Source organism: Pleuronectes platessa, chromosome 14, assembly GCF_947347685.1.
Source record: "Pleuronectes platessa chromosome 14, fPlePla1.1, whole genome shotgun sequence".
NCBI lineage: Eukaryota > Metazoa > Chordata > Actinopteri > Pleuronectiformes > Pleuronectidae > Pleuronectes > Pleuronectes platessa.
The window spans coordinates 22,558,588-22,578,203 of record NC_070639.1 but is presented as its reverse complement, the minus strand read 5'-3'; the positions used below and the strand labels follow the sequence as shown (position 1 = coordinate 22,578,203).

The following is a 19,616-nucleotide window of genomic DNA, read 5'->3' as shown; positions in this document are numbered from 1 at the left end:
TACATAATCTTAATTTAGTTGTTTCAAACCAGAAAGTGGATCTCGAGGGGTTTATCCTCATAATGAAATTTGATTAGCTGACTGTCTCTAACCGGGAGTTCTGATTGGCTGGGACACTGAAGACTCCAAGGTTCCCTGGAGTCACTGGAGTGTCTCTGATGGAATAGACGTGGTTTTGTTCCTGTAAGAAAATGTCTTGATGACGGGTTCCTAAGTAATTATCACTTTCTGTTTTGGATTTTAAAGCGACTGTAACTCCACTGGTGACATGTATTAAGTGCTTCTATTGTTTATTACTTGGGCGTGAACCGAAGTATGATGTGAGACATCAAACAATGACAGGAAAGAAACTGAGATTCAATAATAGACTTTAATGTGGTGGCCATTTTCTGAACCTTTCCCCATCTGGTGCTGTGGATTAAAAAAAAAGAGAAGTGGGCTGAAACAAAAAATGGAGAATTTATGATCCCAGAGTACAAAGCATGTAATGTTGTGGAAACGTCTGTTTTCAGAGAGATAACGTGAAATGAAACCAGGAGGAAACGGCTGATGTTTGCTTTGGCACACAAGGAGGCGATGCTCAGCTTGTAGCTTCACAGATCTGACTGGAGAACGGGTTGTTGGAGGGGCACAGCTCAGAGAACACAGAGCTCTCTGTGTCTGCTCATTGGTACCTTTTTATTAATATATGATCATCTTTATTTAAAGAGCACTTTTCAAAACACATGTTGCAAAGTGCTTTACAAAGGCAGCAAGTTAAAAAGCCTTAAATATACAACACAGTGTGAATATCAGTCGGCTTCTCCCTCAGTGTCACTGTCTATTTCCTCTTTGTCTGCTGCTGAGGAGCTCTTGAGCAAAATGTTTAACCTGCAGCTGCTCTGGTGGAGCAGCTTGGCCACCTGCAGGGCTGTGGTTATACTGGTCTCTACCAGTCGTACCTTCACTGTGGGTGTAAAGCAAAGTGCTGCTGGAGCAAAGCATGGCACAGAACTCATTTCCTTGGCAAAGAAAAGAAGAAGTGACAACCAGCATTTATCCTGCATCTCACTCTGTGATCTCACTGCTGCACCCAGATGTTGTTTAGACACTTTGTGGGATGTACAGTGGGATGTGTGTGTCATTAATTCTCAGATTGGTTTCATATGCTGGGTGTTATCACCACGAAGACAGAGTGTGTCCTGTGGATCAGGTTCTGTGAACCGAACTGTTTCATGTGGAAAGCATCAAAACAATGAGAAATGACTCTGTTGTCGACTGAATCGGACTAAACAAGATGCATTTTGTTTGTGTTTGTGCTTTCCCTCTGTTCCTTATACATAATGATCAGTTGTGTGTGCAGGCAGTTGCTCAAATGTTCCCATGAAATGATAGAACAGCAGCTGGGATCGTCCCAGTATAACAGCTGATTTATAGCAGAGATAAACTGTCAGGACAAGACTGCGTTTAACTCTATTCTGATTTCATTTACCTGGGTAGGCTTCTCTAGCCGTTACATCATATCTGACTCTAGTTGTGTGTTTGTGTGTGTGTGTATCTGTGTGTGTGTGTGTGTGTTTGAAACAGATTTACGAGGACAAGACATAGTGATCCACAGTCTCCTTCTCAGACAGCAGACATCAAATACTCTGGTTTTATCTGTCTGTGTCTGTATCCTGGTCTCATGACTCATTCACGTCCCGTTTGCCAGAACTAGACCCGGCCAGCGGGAGGGAGTAGCCAGGTCAGCAGGGTGAAGTGGTGCAGATGTGGAGAGTTAGCGGTGCAGTGGTTCCAGCACAGCACTGAGTGTTAAAGCACTAAAGAGAATCTGGGGCTCAACCCATCCATATTTTACACACTGGGATTGTGTCACTGGTCACGGGGAGTTCAGCGCCAGTCTTTGAATGAGTTGTATGATGTCATCTGCGTCTCTGTAGGAGCTCTGTCAAGTCTGACTCAATGAGTTTGATTTGGTAATAGGACACAGATTTATTAAAGGCTGTGTGACAGTGATGGAAACACTGTTTTTTTACTGTGTCACAATAAAAGGTGCCATCAAGTTGTCAATTGTGGGAAGCAGGATTATGGAAAGTGCACATCTGTACAGGTTGAAGACAGAGGATGTCACACCGTGTTAAAGCCCTATGCGATTTGTGATTATGGGCTATACAAATAAAATGTGTTTGATTGATTGATTGATACAGTTGGTTAGCTTAGCTTAGCATAAACACTGAGGGCACACAGATTTGAACTTGGCTCTCTCGGGAATAAACACAAAATTTGCGATTACCAGGAATTCCCAAAACTCAGTTATTAACTTGTTACAGCTAATTTAGGTTCAAATCAGAGAAAAGTGTTGAATAAGCTCTCTACATACATTTATATATTGATATATCTATTTACTTATTTATTTACTTATATACCCGTGTTTACAAAAAACTGTTGCTTTGTGTGATGAGCACCAGAAACAGCAACACTTGCATCAATCTACCAGTTTCTCTATATTTGTTTAGCACTGTTTATGTCTAATTACAAGTTTACTGATACATTTATAATCACTGCACAACATTAACAACATTCACAGGTGTCTTGTCTCACGTGGACCACTGTGTTCTTTGGTATTTAACAGATCATCATCGCCACCTACTGGCCTGGCATGTTTTTATGTTCCCCCCCTGTAAATATATATATTTAGTCGTGTGGGGAGATTTATTTTTTAAAGAAACACTCAACACAATATCCACATTAATGCAGACAAAGGTTAAGTTTACGACCTCTGCAGCTACATGGAGGATAATGTGTTTATCTGTTATTCAAAAGAATCCATAATTCTATTCAATAAGAAACAGAAATAGATTGAAGACAAAAGGAAAAACAAAGGGCGTTGCTGGTGAGAGTGAAGCTTCCCAGGATCCAGCTGCTGCTCCGTGACTTCCCTTGTTTACTAACACGCTCCCGTCACATGGCCTCGTCATGTGACAGCAGCCACTTGGACTTCCTGCCTGTGCGGAGGGTTGCCAGGATGCAAGGTGTGAGTCACTTTGACAATAGCATGTTGCCGCAGGTCCCGACCACGGCAGTTTTCCAGTCGCGTAAAAAAAGGAAAGAGAAAGATACAGCCCAATGTGAAAGGGTGTTTCTGGAGGAAAGAGCCCGAGGGCAGGAAACTGGCTTTTCTATTCATTCAGTGTAAAGTGCAATTCAGGTCAGATAGATGCTGCATATTCGTGGGGGGGGGGGTCAGGTCAATAGAAGGCTGCTGTTCTCAAATAGGCTTTAGCACTTCACACAGTTATTGAAATTCTTATATTTCTGTTGGAAGACACAACATTTTATATCGTTTGTCGTCTAGTTTTTGTACAGAAGTACACAATAATCTCTAGCTCTCAAACATTTCTCCTGTTCTGTGGTGACTGGTTCGTTCTTGTTCTGAAGGATTGACCCCCCCCCCCTACTGTAGATTGAACACAGGTCTTTAAACAATGGCTGCAGATACACTATACTAGCAGGTGTGTGAAGTGTGTGTTTGAGTGAGGGAGAGTAAAGGTTATCACAGCCCCGGTCCTGACTGCTGAGCTCATACACATGGTATGCAGCAAATAGCAGTCAGTCAGGGTTAAACACACACACACACACACACACACACACACACACACACACACACACACACACACACACACACACACACACTGATCAGGCACTTTGTCCCACTCACTGTGTTGATCCCCTTGTTGCCATGACTTGTATCTGTCATTAGTCTGGTTAGTGATGACGATGATGATCACTGGGAATGATGGGCAGCGACTGTGAGCGACTCCCAGTCTAACAGTATTATCCTAATTGACTGAACTGGAGTAAACAATGACTTCCCATCAGCAGTGACATGGGACACACACCCTTCTGTGGGTGAGTGGAGGACATTCAGCATCTAGTTCAACTTTAACACTGATTAGTTTGACTCACTTCATTTTACATGCTCACATCTATTTGGATTAAAAATAATATCACTCGGTTTATACTGAAATATATAGTTTATAAACGTAATTCCCACAATTGCAGTGATGGATGCAGTTAGGCCGCCACCTGTTGGAGGAGTTAGAACATTACAGCTGAACTGCACTTGAACCTAATTCAAATGAAATGAATCTGCAACAGATTTCATAAAGGAAAACAAACACAAAGTGAAACATCACTCCAAGAAAGAAATGTTCACCTGCTTAAGCTCATTTGTTTTTTAAAAAGCAGACACAAAACATCATATTTGATCAACTCTTAAACGATTTGATTTGATTTTATGTAATTATTCCTGAATTATTATTAATATCAGTATTTGATAACATGCAGCAAAGGGCTGGAGCTGAACCTGAGGCTGAAGCAGGAAGAACCAAACCTCAGTTTAAAGGGGATTCACAAGCTCACCTGGAAGTATAATCTAAACTGTTCGATTACAACCACCAGGCGGCAGCAGAGTCCCACGTTTCTAAAGGAGATTTGTTTCCTTCTACACAAACACAAATTACATCTGCTGCTGACTTCTTCCAGAGACACATTCCTTGAATTCTCAGCCCAAACTCCGGCCGTGCACTCCAGCAGGTTGTTTAATCCACGTCTCTCACGCCTCTTGTCATATTTACATGTTGACTCTCTGTGTTTTTAGTAGCTACCGACTGTATCAGAGGAAACAGCTGTTTTCAACCCAGTCTGACTCACGCTCACCAGTGATGTGGAAACAGACGGACTGGCAAACAAACAGAAGTTGTGTTTTGTCAGGATGAAGCAAACAAGAGACAGATCTGAGAGATTCGGTGGAAACTCGGGATGTGAACCGCTCTCCTGCCTGTCTTCAGGGAATGTCCCATGTTAGTAGAGCCCAAGCAGCTGCATGAAGGTGGAGCTTCACCCACACCAACACATCACTGGCAGGGATTGTAGCTTGGGTTCAAAAAACATGTGGGCTGCATGATGACAGCCCTGTATGAGCCAAATGATGGATAGTGATGAGGCGGTGTCAATAATTACTGACATTAATACTTCCCAGAAACTGCAGAGGGTGCACAGCGAGACACAGACTGAGGATTAGAGCAGAGTGAGTGGGTTTCTTCAGCTGTTCTGAAGAGAGGATGAAGTCATGAGAGGTAATTAACTCCACTGGAGCTGAGAGTGACAGTGGAGTACATCACTGACTTGGTGCTGCACCTCTAAGCCTCACGTGAAACCTTCTCTGTGTGTGCTTCAGGGGTTATGAACATGATATATCAAGAAGGATGTTGTAGATTTGGTATTAATAACCACAGAGACCTAACAAAACCCTTTTCTTCCTAGTAAACTCATTTTCTTTCAACTACCTTTGAAATTTGGCACAAACGTTGACTTAAACTCAGATTAATTTATTAGATTGTAGTGGTGCTCAAAACTCAAAGCTCAAGGTCACTCAGGCGCCTCACAAACATGTCTTTGGCCTTTTGAACACGATATTTAAACTTAAGGGAATTTCTTCACTCAAGGATAAACTGAAGAGTTCAGGGGTCAAAGGTTAAAAATTGCAGCGACTTCAAATTAATCTGTAAGAAAACATACACAGACTGAAACTGCACTGGTTTGCTGTAATTCCGTTAGCACATCACCAGTTCTAATCCTGATCCTCCCCCTTTCTTTATTTTTTTGTATTTGCCGCTCTCCCTAACTTTTAATAACACAGTGCGTGATCCACTCAAGCTCCTGTGGCTTTTCAGCCATTGTGCAAAGATGTTTATGGGGCAGTGGAGTAAAATTCACCAAACACTCAGACGCTGTCCTGTGCCGACATGTTCTGAGCAGTTATGTGGTTTCTCACCTGTACGTAGAGCTTATTGGGTAAGTCTGCCAATATTTCATTTTTTCTTAATGTCAACACGATCCCATGCAGAGATTGAGATCAGCTACATGTGAGCGCTAGTCCACGTCTTCCACTGATGTGCCTCTGGTTCTCAGCCCCAAGCCCATTGGTTCCTGCTGAAGATCTGAATCTTTACAAACAGATCAGAATAAAATAACAAAAAAAAGGGAAAAGACTAAATCATTTCCTAAAACAGCCGAGCACTGTCGTTTTTAGAGGGACATTATTCAAACAGTAGGAAATTGTGGATTTATGGAGAACTCCTTTCAGCTGCAGATTAGTACACATCTGGTGTCCTCCTGAGTTTGTGTAGCAGCGCCATGCTACTGTGTGTGTGTGTGTGTGTGTGATGGTCTCAAAATATTCTACTGTACAAAAGTATAACATACTAATTATAGTGTGTCCAATGAAGTTTATCTTAACTAGTTTGGGTACAGTAAGAGACATGTAGCACATTGAATATCACAAACCATAAATATCCATATTGAGTGACCACTGCATCAACATGAGAGAGAGAGAGAGACAAAGAGAGAGAGAGAGAGAGACACAGAGAGAGAGAGAGAGAGAGAGAGAGAGAGAGAGAGAGAGAGAGAGAGAGAGAGAGATTAGTTCAGAGGGTTACTGGATGTTCTGTGCTGCGTATGTTGTTATGTATGTACACGTGTTGCTGCTCACGTGTTTGTGACTGTGCATGCTAGACGGAGAAGAGAGGGATGGAGAGAGAGAGAGAGAGAGAGAGAGAGAGAGAGAGAGATGAGAGTGATGAGAGTGAGAGTGAGAGTGAGAGTGAGAGTGAGGGGAGGGGAGGGAGAGGAAATTCTCCGGCCCTGCCCTGTGATTGTGCTCAGTGCTGAAAGGGGGTCCAGCCCAGCCCTGTGGGACTATACACTCATTCCAAGGGACCACAGGAAGGAAATCACCCAGCTGAAATCAACCCCCCCCACACCTGTACCCCCCCCCCCCCTCCAAAACCGGTGTTCCACGCTCCTCATCACCTCCTCACTCTGACCAGCTCCTGTCCTCCATAACGATCAATGTGAGCAGTTCTGTTATCTTTTTTTTTTTTTTATATACCTTCTGGCATCTTCTCTCTCCTCCTCCTCCTCCTCCTCCAACATCCACCCACCCCCTCCTTTTCTGTCCTCCTTCACTCCACCAGGAACATTTGTGTTTATTCTCCAAAGCCGCACTTCCTAACAAGGTAAAGCCCGAAGCTCCTTGAGCTCGCCGCTTTCACACCCAATATGGAAGTCCTGCTTTTTCCCCTGCGGCTCACCAGTGGAGTGTTTACTGGGGACTCACGTGCTGGAAGCGGCACTGGACATCGTCCTGGTGGGCTGGACACACGGCTTTTAATGCTTATCAAGCTAAGAGCCATGTTTGTTTGGATTTCATATCCATGAGGACATTCCCTGTGACTTATGTCATATCTTGCTTGTGAAGAGAAAGTCTTAGAGTGCCTCCCTTCTCCAGCGGTGGAAGAAGATCTGAATATAGATGCTTTACTTGTTAATCATTAAGGTGAAAACATGTAGCTAATATGTATAAATCTATTTAAAGTATTGATCTTGAAGACTGGACCCTGACTGTATTTACATTGACACCAATATTCTTACTGTCGACCTTATTCAGAATAACATCCTATGGATTATGGTGTTTTCATGATTTGCTAATAGAACATTCCCCTTCACCATTAAGTTCCTGTGTTATTCTGCTGGTTTTAAAACCCCGACTTGGAATAGTTTATTTGCACACCACCATCTTATAGGAATCTGGGTGTTTTCTTTGTACTTTTGCTAAAAGCTACAACTCCTTTTGTGTTTTTCCATCCTGTTTACTCCCGGGACATGAGTCATGAAGCAGCAGTTTGAAATGCTCTGAAAAACTCCGATATGATGTTATAATGAGATTAAAATGTATATGACTAAGGTTGGAATACTCCACACGTCTTAATTCAATTCTTACTTATTCCGATAAGGACCTTATTCAGGTGTGCCTTGCTCATTGGTTATACTCACCACTACAAGCAGCATTTGAATGTTAAACCTGTTCAAGGAGGACATGTATATCAACATTATACTTATATATACAGTATTTAACTATATGTATTTAATAATTTTTCCTTTTTGGCGATAGGACTTAACATATTCCTCTCACTTATCCATCAGAGTTGATTACCCAGGATGGAATCAAACCTCCAACCCCTGATTGGAAGTTAAAGTGATTATTGGATGTGCTGCTCTCTCTCAAGGAACCACACCATGACACAAGGCTCCATATCAACCAATCACAGCTGAATACATTCAATTATCTTTCAGGGTTTGTACTGCATCACAGGCTCTGGTTCCTATTCTGTGACATTTTATAAATCGAATGACGAATCAGTTCTTCTGCCAATGAAATAAATATTAAACACATTATTTCATTAAGGAGATGAAGCAGTTAGAAGTGATTAAAAGCGTCTTCCTGAGGGTTTAGGAAATTCACATTCAAACCGTGGATCAGAAATGTATAAACTCCATATTTGTTGGTCCAGACTAATCTGTTCCATCGGGCTGGTTTCAGACGGCAGACACTCGCCGTCCCAAACGGTTCAGCCATGGGAACTCTCCTCGGGAGACAGGGAAATGTGGAGCTCGGCAGGATTTCACAGTGCCACCCACAACTGAAGGCCTCTAATTAAGAAGTCGTTGTGACTCTCAAATGTTACCCCCGGGATGCAAATATAGTCCTGCGAGGGCTCAAATAGAAACTATGATGTAATTACACATTTGGCTCAGAAGAGAAAGCTTCTCACTTTCCCCAGTTTGAGCATAAACACAGAATTTGTACTCGACACGTGTAAATCGAGTATAGAGCATTGGTGCACGTGGGTTCCCAAAGGTCTTCATCTTCATATCTCCACGATGAATAAATGTTACTGGTGTTCCTGAAGAGAGGGAAAGGAAAGTGAATCTGTGCTGGATGAGATTTACCACCTGCTGCTCCTGACACGTGACCTTTGACCCTGGAGTTTAGGGTACAAGCGATTCATGGTTTAGAGTTACAACGAAGCTGAAGAAGCTAATGCAATGAAATGAATTAAACACAAACAGGAGAAGAAATGTAGTTACAAGTACTGTATATTGTCGCATATACATATAATTATATATATTTAAATATTTAACTAAATAGCTGCTCAATAGTTGGTGCACCTCAACCTGTTTCTGAGTTCTGGTCCACGATGTTTTTATATTAAAACATGCACCCGGTAAAAAACATAACCTTCACACAATTGGGTTTCTTGTTGTTCATTGGACCATCGTGTCAATTAACCTGGTTGGACTGGGGACCAGTGGAATAGTCGGTGAGCTGCACAGGGTTCTGCCCTCGAGGAGATCTGTGAGATGTAGGAGATGGAGAGAGTGTGTGTGTGTGTGTGTGTGTGTGTGTGTGTGTGTGTGTGTGTGTGTGTGTTTGGGAGGGGGGGGGGGGGGGGGGGGATAGGTTACTGAGGTCAAGCCGTCCTTCCATCTTCGTGGTTAAACCAGCCGCAGCTAAATGTGGAGCGTGTCAGTATTCTGACCTGAAGAGAGGGAATGGAATTTCGAGCACATCAGACATATATAAGTATAAACGTTTTCGTTTTCAAAAAAATATGTTTTACACAAACTGGGACATATATCCTGGAAGTAAGATTGGATGATATTTGCCCAGGGAGCGGCTCCTCCAGCGTCAACCAGTGAAACACTCAGAGAATAAAAGTGAAAAGCAAACGTGTGTTGAGACAGAGGTGAAGTAAAAGTGCCCGTTTACACACAGAGGGTGAATCTATGGTGGTTCATACTGGAGCTTGTGGTGTCCACTGGGATTAAGAGACACATCGTCCATCAGAGGGAACACAGTGTTGCTGTATGAGGCACGAAGGATAACAGGGATGCGATAGTGGCCGTGAAACATTACACTGAGGACACACACAAACACAGACACACACAGTGTGAGGACTGGCCACGTCCCAGCTCCATATCAGCGTCGTCACAACTAATCACAATTCATATTACACTGGCTTTGAAAAATGCGTCTGGAGACGGTATAAGTCATCACACGAGGTGCAGCGTGTTCCAGAACAAGCACACAGTCGGCTCTTTATTTGGAAAAGCCTGAGCCTCGGAGCGCCGAGCCGTGTTTTCCTTCCCTGTCCTGTGACGGGATCTGACTCTTTATGAGCTGACGGTCCAGGTGCTCTCCCCTCTTGACCCTCATTTGTTCGCCCAGTGGGAGTGTGCAGCGAGCGCCGGAGAGCAGAGCAGGAAGCCGGGTGGAAACTCTGTGAGTCGAACAAACTGCTTTAACCCTGTGCGACTCGATCTTTATGAATTTCTCTCAACTCTCAGCCGCATGTAGCTCTGCCTCCTGCTAATAAATGGAAATGTCAGGCGGTGATTTTCATTTGTCAGTCCATAGGGAACTAGACGGGCGTTTTAAGAGCACATACCAAGACTAATGCCCAATGTTAAAGGCATGTTCCTTAATATTCTAGACTCTATGGCAGCTCTTCATATTCTTATTTGTCCTGTTTCATAAAGAACCAGTTTCTCTTCATACTTCTCATACATACATTTACATAGGAGATCTCTAACTTGGTGTTTTCCTCTGTTGCTGCATTGAATAGACGTATGCATCACTATTTTCCACCGTCCATAAAGTTGGAATGTACAGTAATCATTGGATCATAAATCCAATTAGCCCAGTGTTAGATTATGACCAATAATAAGCATCCAACAAAACATTAATACAGCAGTAACTGACTGTATGTTACAAACGTCTCCTCCTCACAAATGTCTTCTCCTCACAAACGTCTTCTCCTCACAAACGTCTTCTCCTCACAAACGTCTTCTCCTCACAAACGTCTTCTCCTCACAAACGTCTTCTCCTCACAAACTTCTTCTCCTCACAAACGTCTTCTCCTCACAAACGTCTTCTCCTCACAAATGTCTTCTCCTCACAAACTTCTTCTCCTCACAAACGTCTTCTCCTCACAAATGTCTTCTCCTCACAAACTTCTTCTCCTCACAAATGTCTTCTCCTCACAAACGTCTTCTCCTCACAAACGTCTTCTCCTCACAAACTTCTTCTCCTCACAAACGTCTTCTCCTCACAAACGTCTTCTCCTCACAAATGTCTTCTCCTCACAAACGTCTTCTCCTCACAAACGTCTTCTCCTCACAAACGTCTTCTCCTCACAAACTTCTTCTCCTCACAAACTTCTTCTCCTCACAAACGTCTTCTCCTCACAAACGTCTTCTCCTCACAAACGTCTTCTCCTCACAAATGTCTCCTCCTCACAAACATCTTCTCCTCACAAACGTCTCCTCCTCACAAACATCTCCTCCTCACAAATGTCTTCTCCTCACAAACGTATCCTCCTCACAAACATCTCCTCCTCACAAATGTCTTCTCCTCACAAACATCTTCTCCTCACAAATGTCTCCTCCTCACAAACGTCTCCTCCTCACAAATGTCTTCTCCTCACAAACGTCTTCTCCTCACAAACGTCTCCTCCTCACAAATGTCTCCTCCTCACAAATGTCTTCTCCTCACAAACGTCTTCTCCTCACAAATGTCTCCTCCTCACAAACATCTTCTCCTCACAAACGTCTCCTCCTCACAAACATCTCCTCCTCACAAATGTCTTCTCCTCACAAACGTATCCTCCTCACAAACGTCTTCTCCTCACAAATGTCTCCTCCTCACAAACATCTCCTCCTCACAAATGTCTTCTCCTCACAAACATCTTCTCCTCACAAACATCTTCTCCTCACAAATGTCTCCTCCTCACAAACGTCTCCTCCTCACAAACGTCTTCTCCTCACAAATGTCTCCTCCTCACAAACGTCTTCTCCTCACAAACGTCTTCTCCTCACAAACGTCTCCTCCTCACAAATGTCTCCTCCTCACAAACGTCTCCTCCTCACAAACGTCTTCTCCTCACAAACGTCTCCTCCTCACAAATGTCTCCTCCTCACAAATGTCTCCTCCTCACAAACGTCTCCTCCTCACAAATGTCTTCTCCTCACAAATGTCTCCTCCTCACAAATGTCTCCTCCTCACAAATGTCTTCTCCTCACAAACGTCTTCTCCTCACAAACGTCTCCTCCTCACAAATGTCTCCTCCTCACAAATGTCTTCTCCTCACAAACGTCTCCTCCTCACAAACATCTTCTCCTCACAAATGTCTTCTCCTCACAAACATCTTCTCCTCACAAATGTCTTCTCCTCACAAACGTCTTCTCCTCACAAACATCTTCTCCTCACAAACGTCTTCTCCTCACAAACATCTTCTCCTCACAAACATCTCCTCCTCACAAACGTCTCCTCCTCACAAATGTCTTCTCCTCACAAACGTCTCCTCCTCACAAACATCTCCTCCTCACAAACGTCTCCTCCTCACAAATGTCTTCTCCTCACAAACGTCTCCTCCTCACAAACATCTTCTCCTCACAAATGTCTTCTCCTCACAAACATCTTCTCCTCACAAATGTCTTCTCCTCACAAACGTCTTCTCCTCACAAACGTCTTCTCCTCACAAACATCTTCTCCTCACAAATGTCTTCTCCTCACAAACGTCTCCTCCTCACAAATGTCTTCTCCTCACAAATGTCTTCTCCTCACAAACGTCTCCTCCTCACAAACGTCTTCTCCTCACAAATGTCTTCTCCTCACAAATGTCTCCTCCTCACAAACGTCTCCTCATGCAGTGTCTCTGTGGGTTTCAGAGTCATGAACTCGGCCTGTGACAGTGTCCTGAGAACACAAAGATAACACTGGCCAGGGTTAGTTCACCGAGAGAAGATCACATTTGACTTCAACCACAGAACAAACACTCTGGACCGAATATGGACCTCTTGGCTTTTTCATACCTACTTGCCAAATCCTCAGGGTCATGATTTAAACTGGGACCACACTGTTTGGATTTCTCTCCTCGATGTTTTCGGAGATTTTTATGAACCATAAAGCTAATTCCTTTTTTGTTTCTTTCTCTTTTTCTTCTGTTTTTCTCCAGTTTGCCGAATTGCTTGCCACAAGAAATGTGAAGTCAAGGTAAGAGTCATAATTATTTTTTATCTCTCAGATGCTTCCACATGCAAACTGGTTTGTGTGGGAAATGCTCCTATAGACTCAACCCTCCCTTTAAAATCATAAAGGGCTTGTTGGGAGGATATATAAGGTTTAGGTGGAGTCAGCTACTCCTCTGGATGTGCACATGAACTATGTGTGTGTGTGTGTGTGTGTATATATATATACATGCAGATGTTGAGGTTGGTGGAGTTTTGAGGGTTTTATCTTCTGCATAAAAATCTCAAGAATGTCTAAACAAGTGCTCTCTGTACTGGAATGTGTTTACACTGGACGAACTCTCGCATCTCGGAGATCGCCCCTACGTCTAAAAATAAAAGACCTCTGGACGGAGATGTCGCTTGATTAATTTGGTGAAGAGCACATAGAAGAATCCGGGAGGGAAAAAACAAAGTAGAGCTGAGATTTCTGCATGGGGAGTTGTGTGTTTTGTGTTGTGCAAAGGTACAACTGCCATGTAGGAGGATTTACAGGAGTATCAACACACACACACACACACTTGCACCTATATTATATACTGTACGTACTAATGCCTCATCTGGTATCCATTATTGAAATGGGTGCTGCTTGCCAGCTTTGCCCACTCCCTCTTTTACTCACAGGAAATGCCAGGGGGGGGGGGGGGTGCAGGGGAGACGGGCCACACTGAATATGAGGGGTGGTCTTAGGACCTGGTAGGACAGGCCTGAATCTTGTTGTTTCATTTCTCCTCATCTTGGTATTTTAACCACTGAAAGCATGGATTGGTTTTGAAAGATTGAATTAATGAAATCACCCAAATGACTGAAAAACTTTTTATTTTATTTTTTAAGGTTGGGGTAGAAAGCCCTTAAACTTTATTTTGAAATGTTAAAACATTTTTCCAGGTGCCTTCTTGCTTCCTCTTCCAAATGAGTGAATTCCTTATTTATTTTTGTGCTGCATATAACATTGCAAAAATATATTATTAAAAATAAAAATGATATTATGTTCAAAATATCCTCATCCCCCATTTTCACGCGAGGATTTTTAAATGTAAGGATTTTTTTTATTGGCACAATTCAGTTCAGGAAGCTGCACGTTACAGATGTTGTTTGGAAAGTTCTCCTTCCTGCAGACGCCTCAGGCTGTTGAAGCACTTTGCTGTGTTCAGTGAAATGATCTGTTTCATGTGTAACATCAACAACTGTTGTCTCTGGTATCATCTCATGTCTCTCTGACTCCACTCATATTGTAAATCAATTCAGAGCTGTTTCATTTTGAAAGATATTAGAGGCCATTTTTAGCATTTAAACAAAAAAAATACAACTAATTACTTTAGAGTTGTTTTTCTTACGTTATTTCAAATATGTCCACCACTTCTAACCTTGAGAAATCCTTAATTTAAATGTCAAGGTCCGGCTCTAAAGTTAAGTTTGGGTATGTTTAAGTAGCTTAGCTCCGCCTACTAATGTACGAAAGTGAAACTTTGATCTCCAGAGATCACAGCAGCATTTCCTTTTCTAAACACTGCCACCAGAAATGTCAGAGCTTTGGCAGGAAGCAATTTGCTCCGAGGCCCGAGATGAAAAACAAGGGAGTGACTGCACCGGGGTCGAGTCCGATGAGTGTTGGCACACAGACTGGCCTGTGAGACTTTATCTTAAAAAGCAGATTAAGCTCTTTTGTATGAATGTCAGTCAAACACAGTTTGATCTTCTGTCAGGAATCTCTTCATAATAACTTCTCCCACGCACACACAGTACTTTTAAATCTCTGTCTGGGAACAAGAGGAACACGGGCCCCATGTTTTAAACCTGCTTACTGCAAACAAATGGTCGGACGTGCACATGTGTCCTCGGCCCTCCGGTGTGTTTTCTCACAGCTGGATGTGAAAAATACTTTCAATCTTGTCAGTGAGATTTCACCTCTGTGTGAGGACAGCACTCTGTGTTAAATCACCTCTAGTCCCGTTTCCATTTGTCGTTTCCTGACACCTTCACATCATATTTCTCTGCTCGAGCTGCCTCTTCCAAAAGGAAAGAGGAAGGATGTCTGGGATTTTCCCTCTGAACTGCTGTGTGAGCATTAAGGAAAGGTAAAACCTCAGACTACTTAAGGGCTCAGGGTCTGCTCACGCTAATTTCAGTCATACGCTGTAATCGCAGCCACGACTGGACAAAAATGCAACATCAGTAGATTTGGTAAAAGTTCCCCTATAACATAACATAGTATATTGTATAGTGAGTCTCCTTTCTAGCAGCCTTTTCCTGCTTTATGCATTTATGTTCCCTTTGTGTTGGAAAGCGATGTGTTCTCACACACAGTCTGAACACACTGTACAATATAATGTGGCCTTTATATCAGGAACACTAACGTCTGATCACATTTTCCCTGTTCTGGGCCGAGGTGCAGAGTAAAACCTGATTACAATGAAAGAAATGGTCCAGTATAGATGAGTGAAGAGGTCGAACCCTCTCACTTCACTTTTCATTCTCTGCTCCACAGCGAAGAAGCATTTATAGTTTGGGAAAATGTTGAATTTATTCAGTAGATCATTTGAAGTAACATATCTTCTTGTTAGATTTCAGCACTTGGCCCCTTGTCCTTCATTACAATCTAAAAAATGAATGTATAAATGTACTGTGCGTTCCACTGAGGAACAAGACGCACTGATTCCAGACCTGTGCGCTTGTCAGTAGCTGCACTCGTCCAACATTTCTAACATTTCTGAGCAATCACCTGCAGATATAAAGTCGTCTGTGCGGCCGAGATCAACTAGAACCATCAATCTCTTTATTATTTATTGCCTCCAAGCAGTTGACACATCCAAGCAGCTGTATCCACACATGTGAAGTGTGTTTGTGAGAGAGGCCTCACCTGCTGAACACAGCTGGGATTGTATTTGAACCGTAACAGTCGGGTTGGTAGTACGAACCCGGGGCAGAGTCTCTCTCCCTGCTCTGTTGTCCTGACCCTTGACCTTTCCGCCAGAGCCGCACCCACCTTCTCCATTATTTGTCTATTTATAGCTTATAACCATAATCCTCGTTCATAAAGGGGGCCACTGGTTTCACAGGGAGGACGTGGCTGAACTGGCCACCAGAACAAAGACGGGACAGATCAAAACACAGATGGAATGTGACATCACTCTCTGCTCAGGTCAACACTGCTCCACGATTTCTTCACTTGCAATTTAGCCGATTCTGTAATAGTGTCTAAAAAAGCTTATGATATCAAAAAGTACACGTCTAATAAGATGTTCTCAAAGATAGTCTTTCATTTTGGGTCTTAGGTTTGATCAAGTGCTTTATGTTTCAGGTTAGTTTGGTTTTTAAAGTCATGATTGACACCGAGCACATGTTCAGACGGCAGTGTTTGTATCTTGGATATTCAAACTTCACTTCTGTATAATGAGGGGACATGTTCCATCTTCCCAGGCTGTGATCTTTACAACGTGTTTAACCTTGAATCCTCTCCAGTGGAATTAGAGAGAAAGTGCCCGAGGAAATCTTTGTCCTCAAACAGTTTCTCCTGCAGCAGCTGCAAGGATCATTAGGCGTGATTAACCACATGCTCTGCTCCACTCACTTCCTCTGGGTACCACACATCGCTACAGGCCCTCACTTCATCATGCAGGCTGGAATTAGATGCTGTGTCACTGCTGCAGAGCCGCAGCTGTAAGCTTTGCCCTGATCATATAGATATTGTAGCTCCGTGTAGGTTCTGGCACCAGAGAGAACAGATATTAAGGATTTCAGTTTTTTTGCTGACGATGGCGGATTGAGAAGATGCTGTCAAGGCTCGTTCGGTGATTTAATGTTTGATGCTGATGCAGGTTCTGCAGCAGATGAAGTTAATAAGTCCAGTTTGAGTTTATCTCTCAAACCTTTGGATTGTCTTAAAAACATAAAGAGAACTTTATCCACAGGCTCCTTAAAGGCTGCAGACTTTGTTTGTTCAGTGTTCAGCCATTCTTTGGACTTAACTGTAATCACAGAGTTAACTTCCCTCATTAATAATTCACATCAGAGACACAGATTAGTTGTCCGTTAATAGAGAGGCTTTACTGTAAGTACAGGAGGCATTACATCATCCCATAAGTGAAGTTTCAAACATGCTGGTGTGGTGTTGAATCCCAGTAACAACATTAACAACTTCCTTCCTGTTGCATCTGGCCCTGCAGAGTGAGAACAGGGGTTACAGTATAGGAGGGGGATGGGGGGTTGGTATGATATGACTTTACAAAAAAAAAAGTCATATCACAGAGACAGAACACAGAGGATGCCGTGTCATGATTAAAATGCTGCCTCGGGTCTTTGTCATGGTACTTTCTGTATTTCCATGTAAGCGGCTCCAGGTCCGATCACGTACGTTTCCAGCCAGCAGCTTTGAAGCTAATTGAATTAACAGTCACAGGACAGAACACATGCTCGCTCCTCTGCCCTCCTCCTCCTCCTCCTCCTCCTCCTCCTCCTCCTCCTCCTCCTCCTCCTCCTCCTCCTCAGGAGAGGAACACAACAACAATTCAACCAAGGGGTAAATCATACAGCCTTTAATTTGAAGGCTCTTACTCAACCATAAATTATTTTATTTCAGTTTTTACTTTCAGCAGGATTCTCATCATCATGTGATTGATCTTTGCAGTTAACTACTCTACAGAGCGGGTCAAGACAGAGCTGCCTGACAGGAGAACACTACAACAACATTAAAGCTGCATGAGTTGCTTTTTTGGGGCCAAAGTGTAACAAGCTGTGTCTTATTATTAGCTCATAAAGTTGTGATTGGTAACACATCCAGCAAACAGAGCCACCAGCAGACCGAGGGGAACCGAGGTTCTAGAGTTCTCCGTCCATTGTCGTCATAAAACCATTGAACATATTGTCTTGCAAACAAGATTTAGACTGATCTGAGATGTGAGATGAAAACCACAACCCCCCCCCCCCCCCCCCCCCCCTCGGGTCAGGTCTCCTTGTCCCTGTGCATGAGGACACGAGGAGCACTGGCTCTTTGCCCTTGGATTTGGTAACTGCATGGAAGCCACATGTGCATAGATACAGCAGAGACCAACAAACAGCAACGCCCCCGCCTGTTACATGACGGGAGTAATCAAGAGCTGCTGGGAGGAATGTCCACCCCGGGCCAAGTGTGTGCAGGAGACAGTGATGGTAGAAGGAAGAGAGCGAGGGCCCGACTGTTTAGGTGCATCCAGCTGCAAAGAGTACACGACATCTGCCGAAGCAAACTTGTTGTTAAACCTCCCGAGTGTTTCGAGGAGCTGAGCTCCCCCCCCCCCCCGACCAGGACAGAACAGCTGCTGGAGATGAGTGACTTTTCTTGGAGGACACCTCCTCGTTACGTACTGGAGCGAGCATGGAAATTTAACTTCCCCACCCTCGTGTCTCAGAGTCTGTCCTCTGATTCAAATCAGTGTCTGCACACGTGCTGCCTCTCATCACACCGTTCAGTCAGAGTGTCCACGTGAGACTCATGGGCGTTGGTGCAGCGTCCGCCTGGAGGACAGTGATCTGCCCGGCTCAGGGAAAGCCTGAGTCAGATCCGTGAAACTGGACCTCACCCAGATACCATCCCTCTCTCTTCATCCCTTCCTTTCTTTACTTCTTCCTCGCTCTTTGATTTCATCTGTTGCTCTGTCAGCTTTTCTCCAGGGTCCTTGTTTCTCCTTCCTCTGGCCTCCTCCCTTTCTTCTCCTCTCACCCTGAACTGCTGATTTCTTGATTCGGTCGTCTTGGCTCAACAATCTTTTTTCTGGAGGAGCCACCGTGATTTGTGGTCCTGTTAGAAAAAGTGAAATGGAAGAAGAGTGACAACACATGGACGTTTGTCAGGTACAGGAAGGATTTGTGCTGATGCCTCAGTGAAACAGAGCCTCATTAACAATTCAAAAATAGAAGTTAAAGGCCTCGCCAGAACAAAATAGGCCGTAAAAGTAAAAAAAATTGAAAGTGGCAGTTGCCTCTAACAATGTTAGTGTGATGACAGACCAGCAGTCTCAGCATCAGGATGATCATAACAGCCAGGACACAGGAAACAGATCAGCTTTAAAACTCAGACAGATAACTTTCCCATGCTTTACCGCCCCCCCCCCCCGACATACACACATGTGATTGTTGCTGTGCATAATTGCATTGCATCGAGTGCTTCAAGTAACTTCGACCCACGTAGACAAACACACACACACCAAGGAACAAGGGATTACCCACTTCCCACGCTGCAGGCTGGTCCTGCATCACACCAGTCCATCGCACATAAACAACCATGTTGTTTTGTTACCATAAACCATGTGTCACGTTCCCGGCAGTCCTCCCTTCCTCCCTCTCGCCCCTTGTCATTATTACTGAATCAAACAACAGCTCCCTGCGCTGACATCTGGTGAACACGGCTTCAGCCAAAAAGGTGTTTTTGCTTTTTATAAATACCTTCCATGTAATTACCTCCGAGGCAACATCAAAGACGGTGGCCATTCTTTCCACGTCGGGGCTCCGTGGTTAATGTTGCTTCAAAATTTGTACCCGACATTCTTGGGTAATGTCTCTTTGTCTGCTACTGGATGAAAGGTGGTTGGACGGATTCAAGTCTGTGGGAACCACTGTGCGTTACAGTTTTCCATATTATTATATTATTATTAAGATATGGAACAAATGCTTGTTTACTTCACAGATGC

At 43.6% G+C, this 19,616-nt stretch overlaps 1 protein-coding gene across 4 annotated transcripts in view; it reads left to right on the top strand.

Moving 5' to 3' along the window:
• The window catches only part of tns1b (tensin 1b), a 116,229-nt gene that overhangs the window by 24,940 nt on the left and 71,673 nt on the right, over nucleotides 1-19,616 (top strand). For all 4 annotated transcript variants that reach the window (XM_053439499.1, XM_053439497.1, XM_053439500.1 and 1 more), the window contains exon 3: nucleotides 12,900-12,937. In XM_053439499.1, the coding sequence (XP_053295474.1) occupies nucleotides 12,900-12,937 (38 nt within the window). The remainder of the gene's footprint in view (nucleotides 1-12,899; nucleotides 12,938-19,616) is intronic.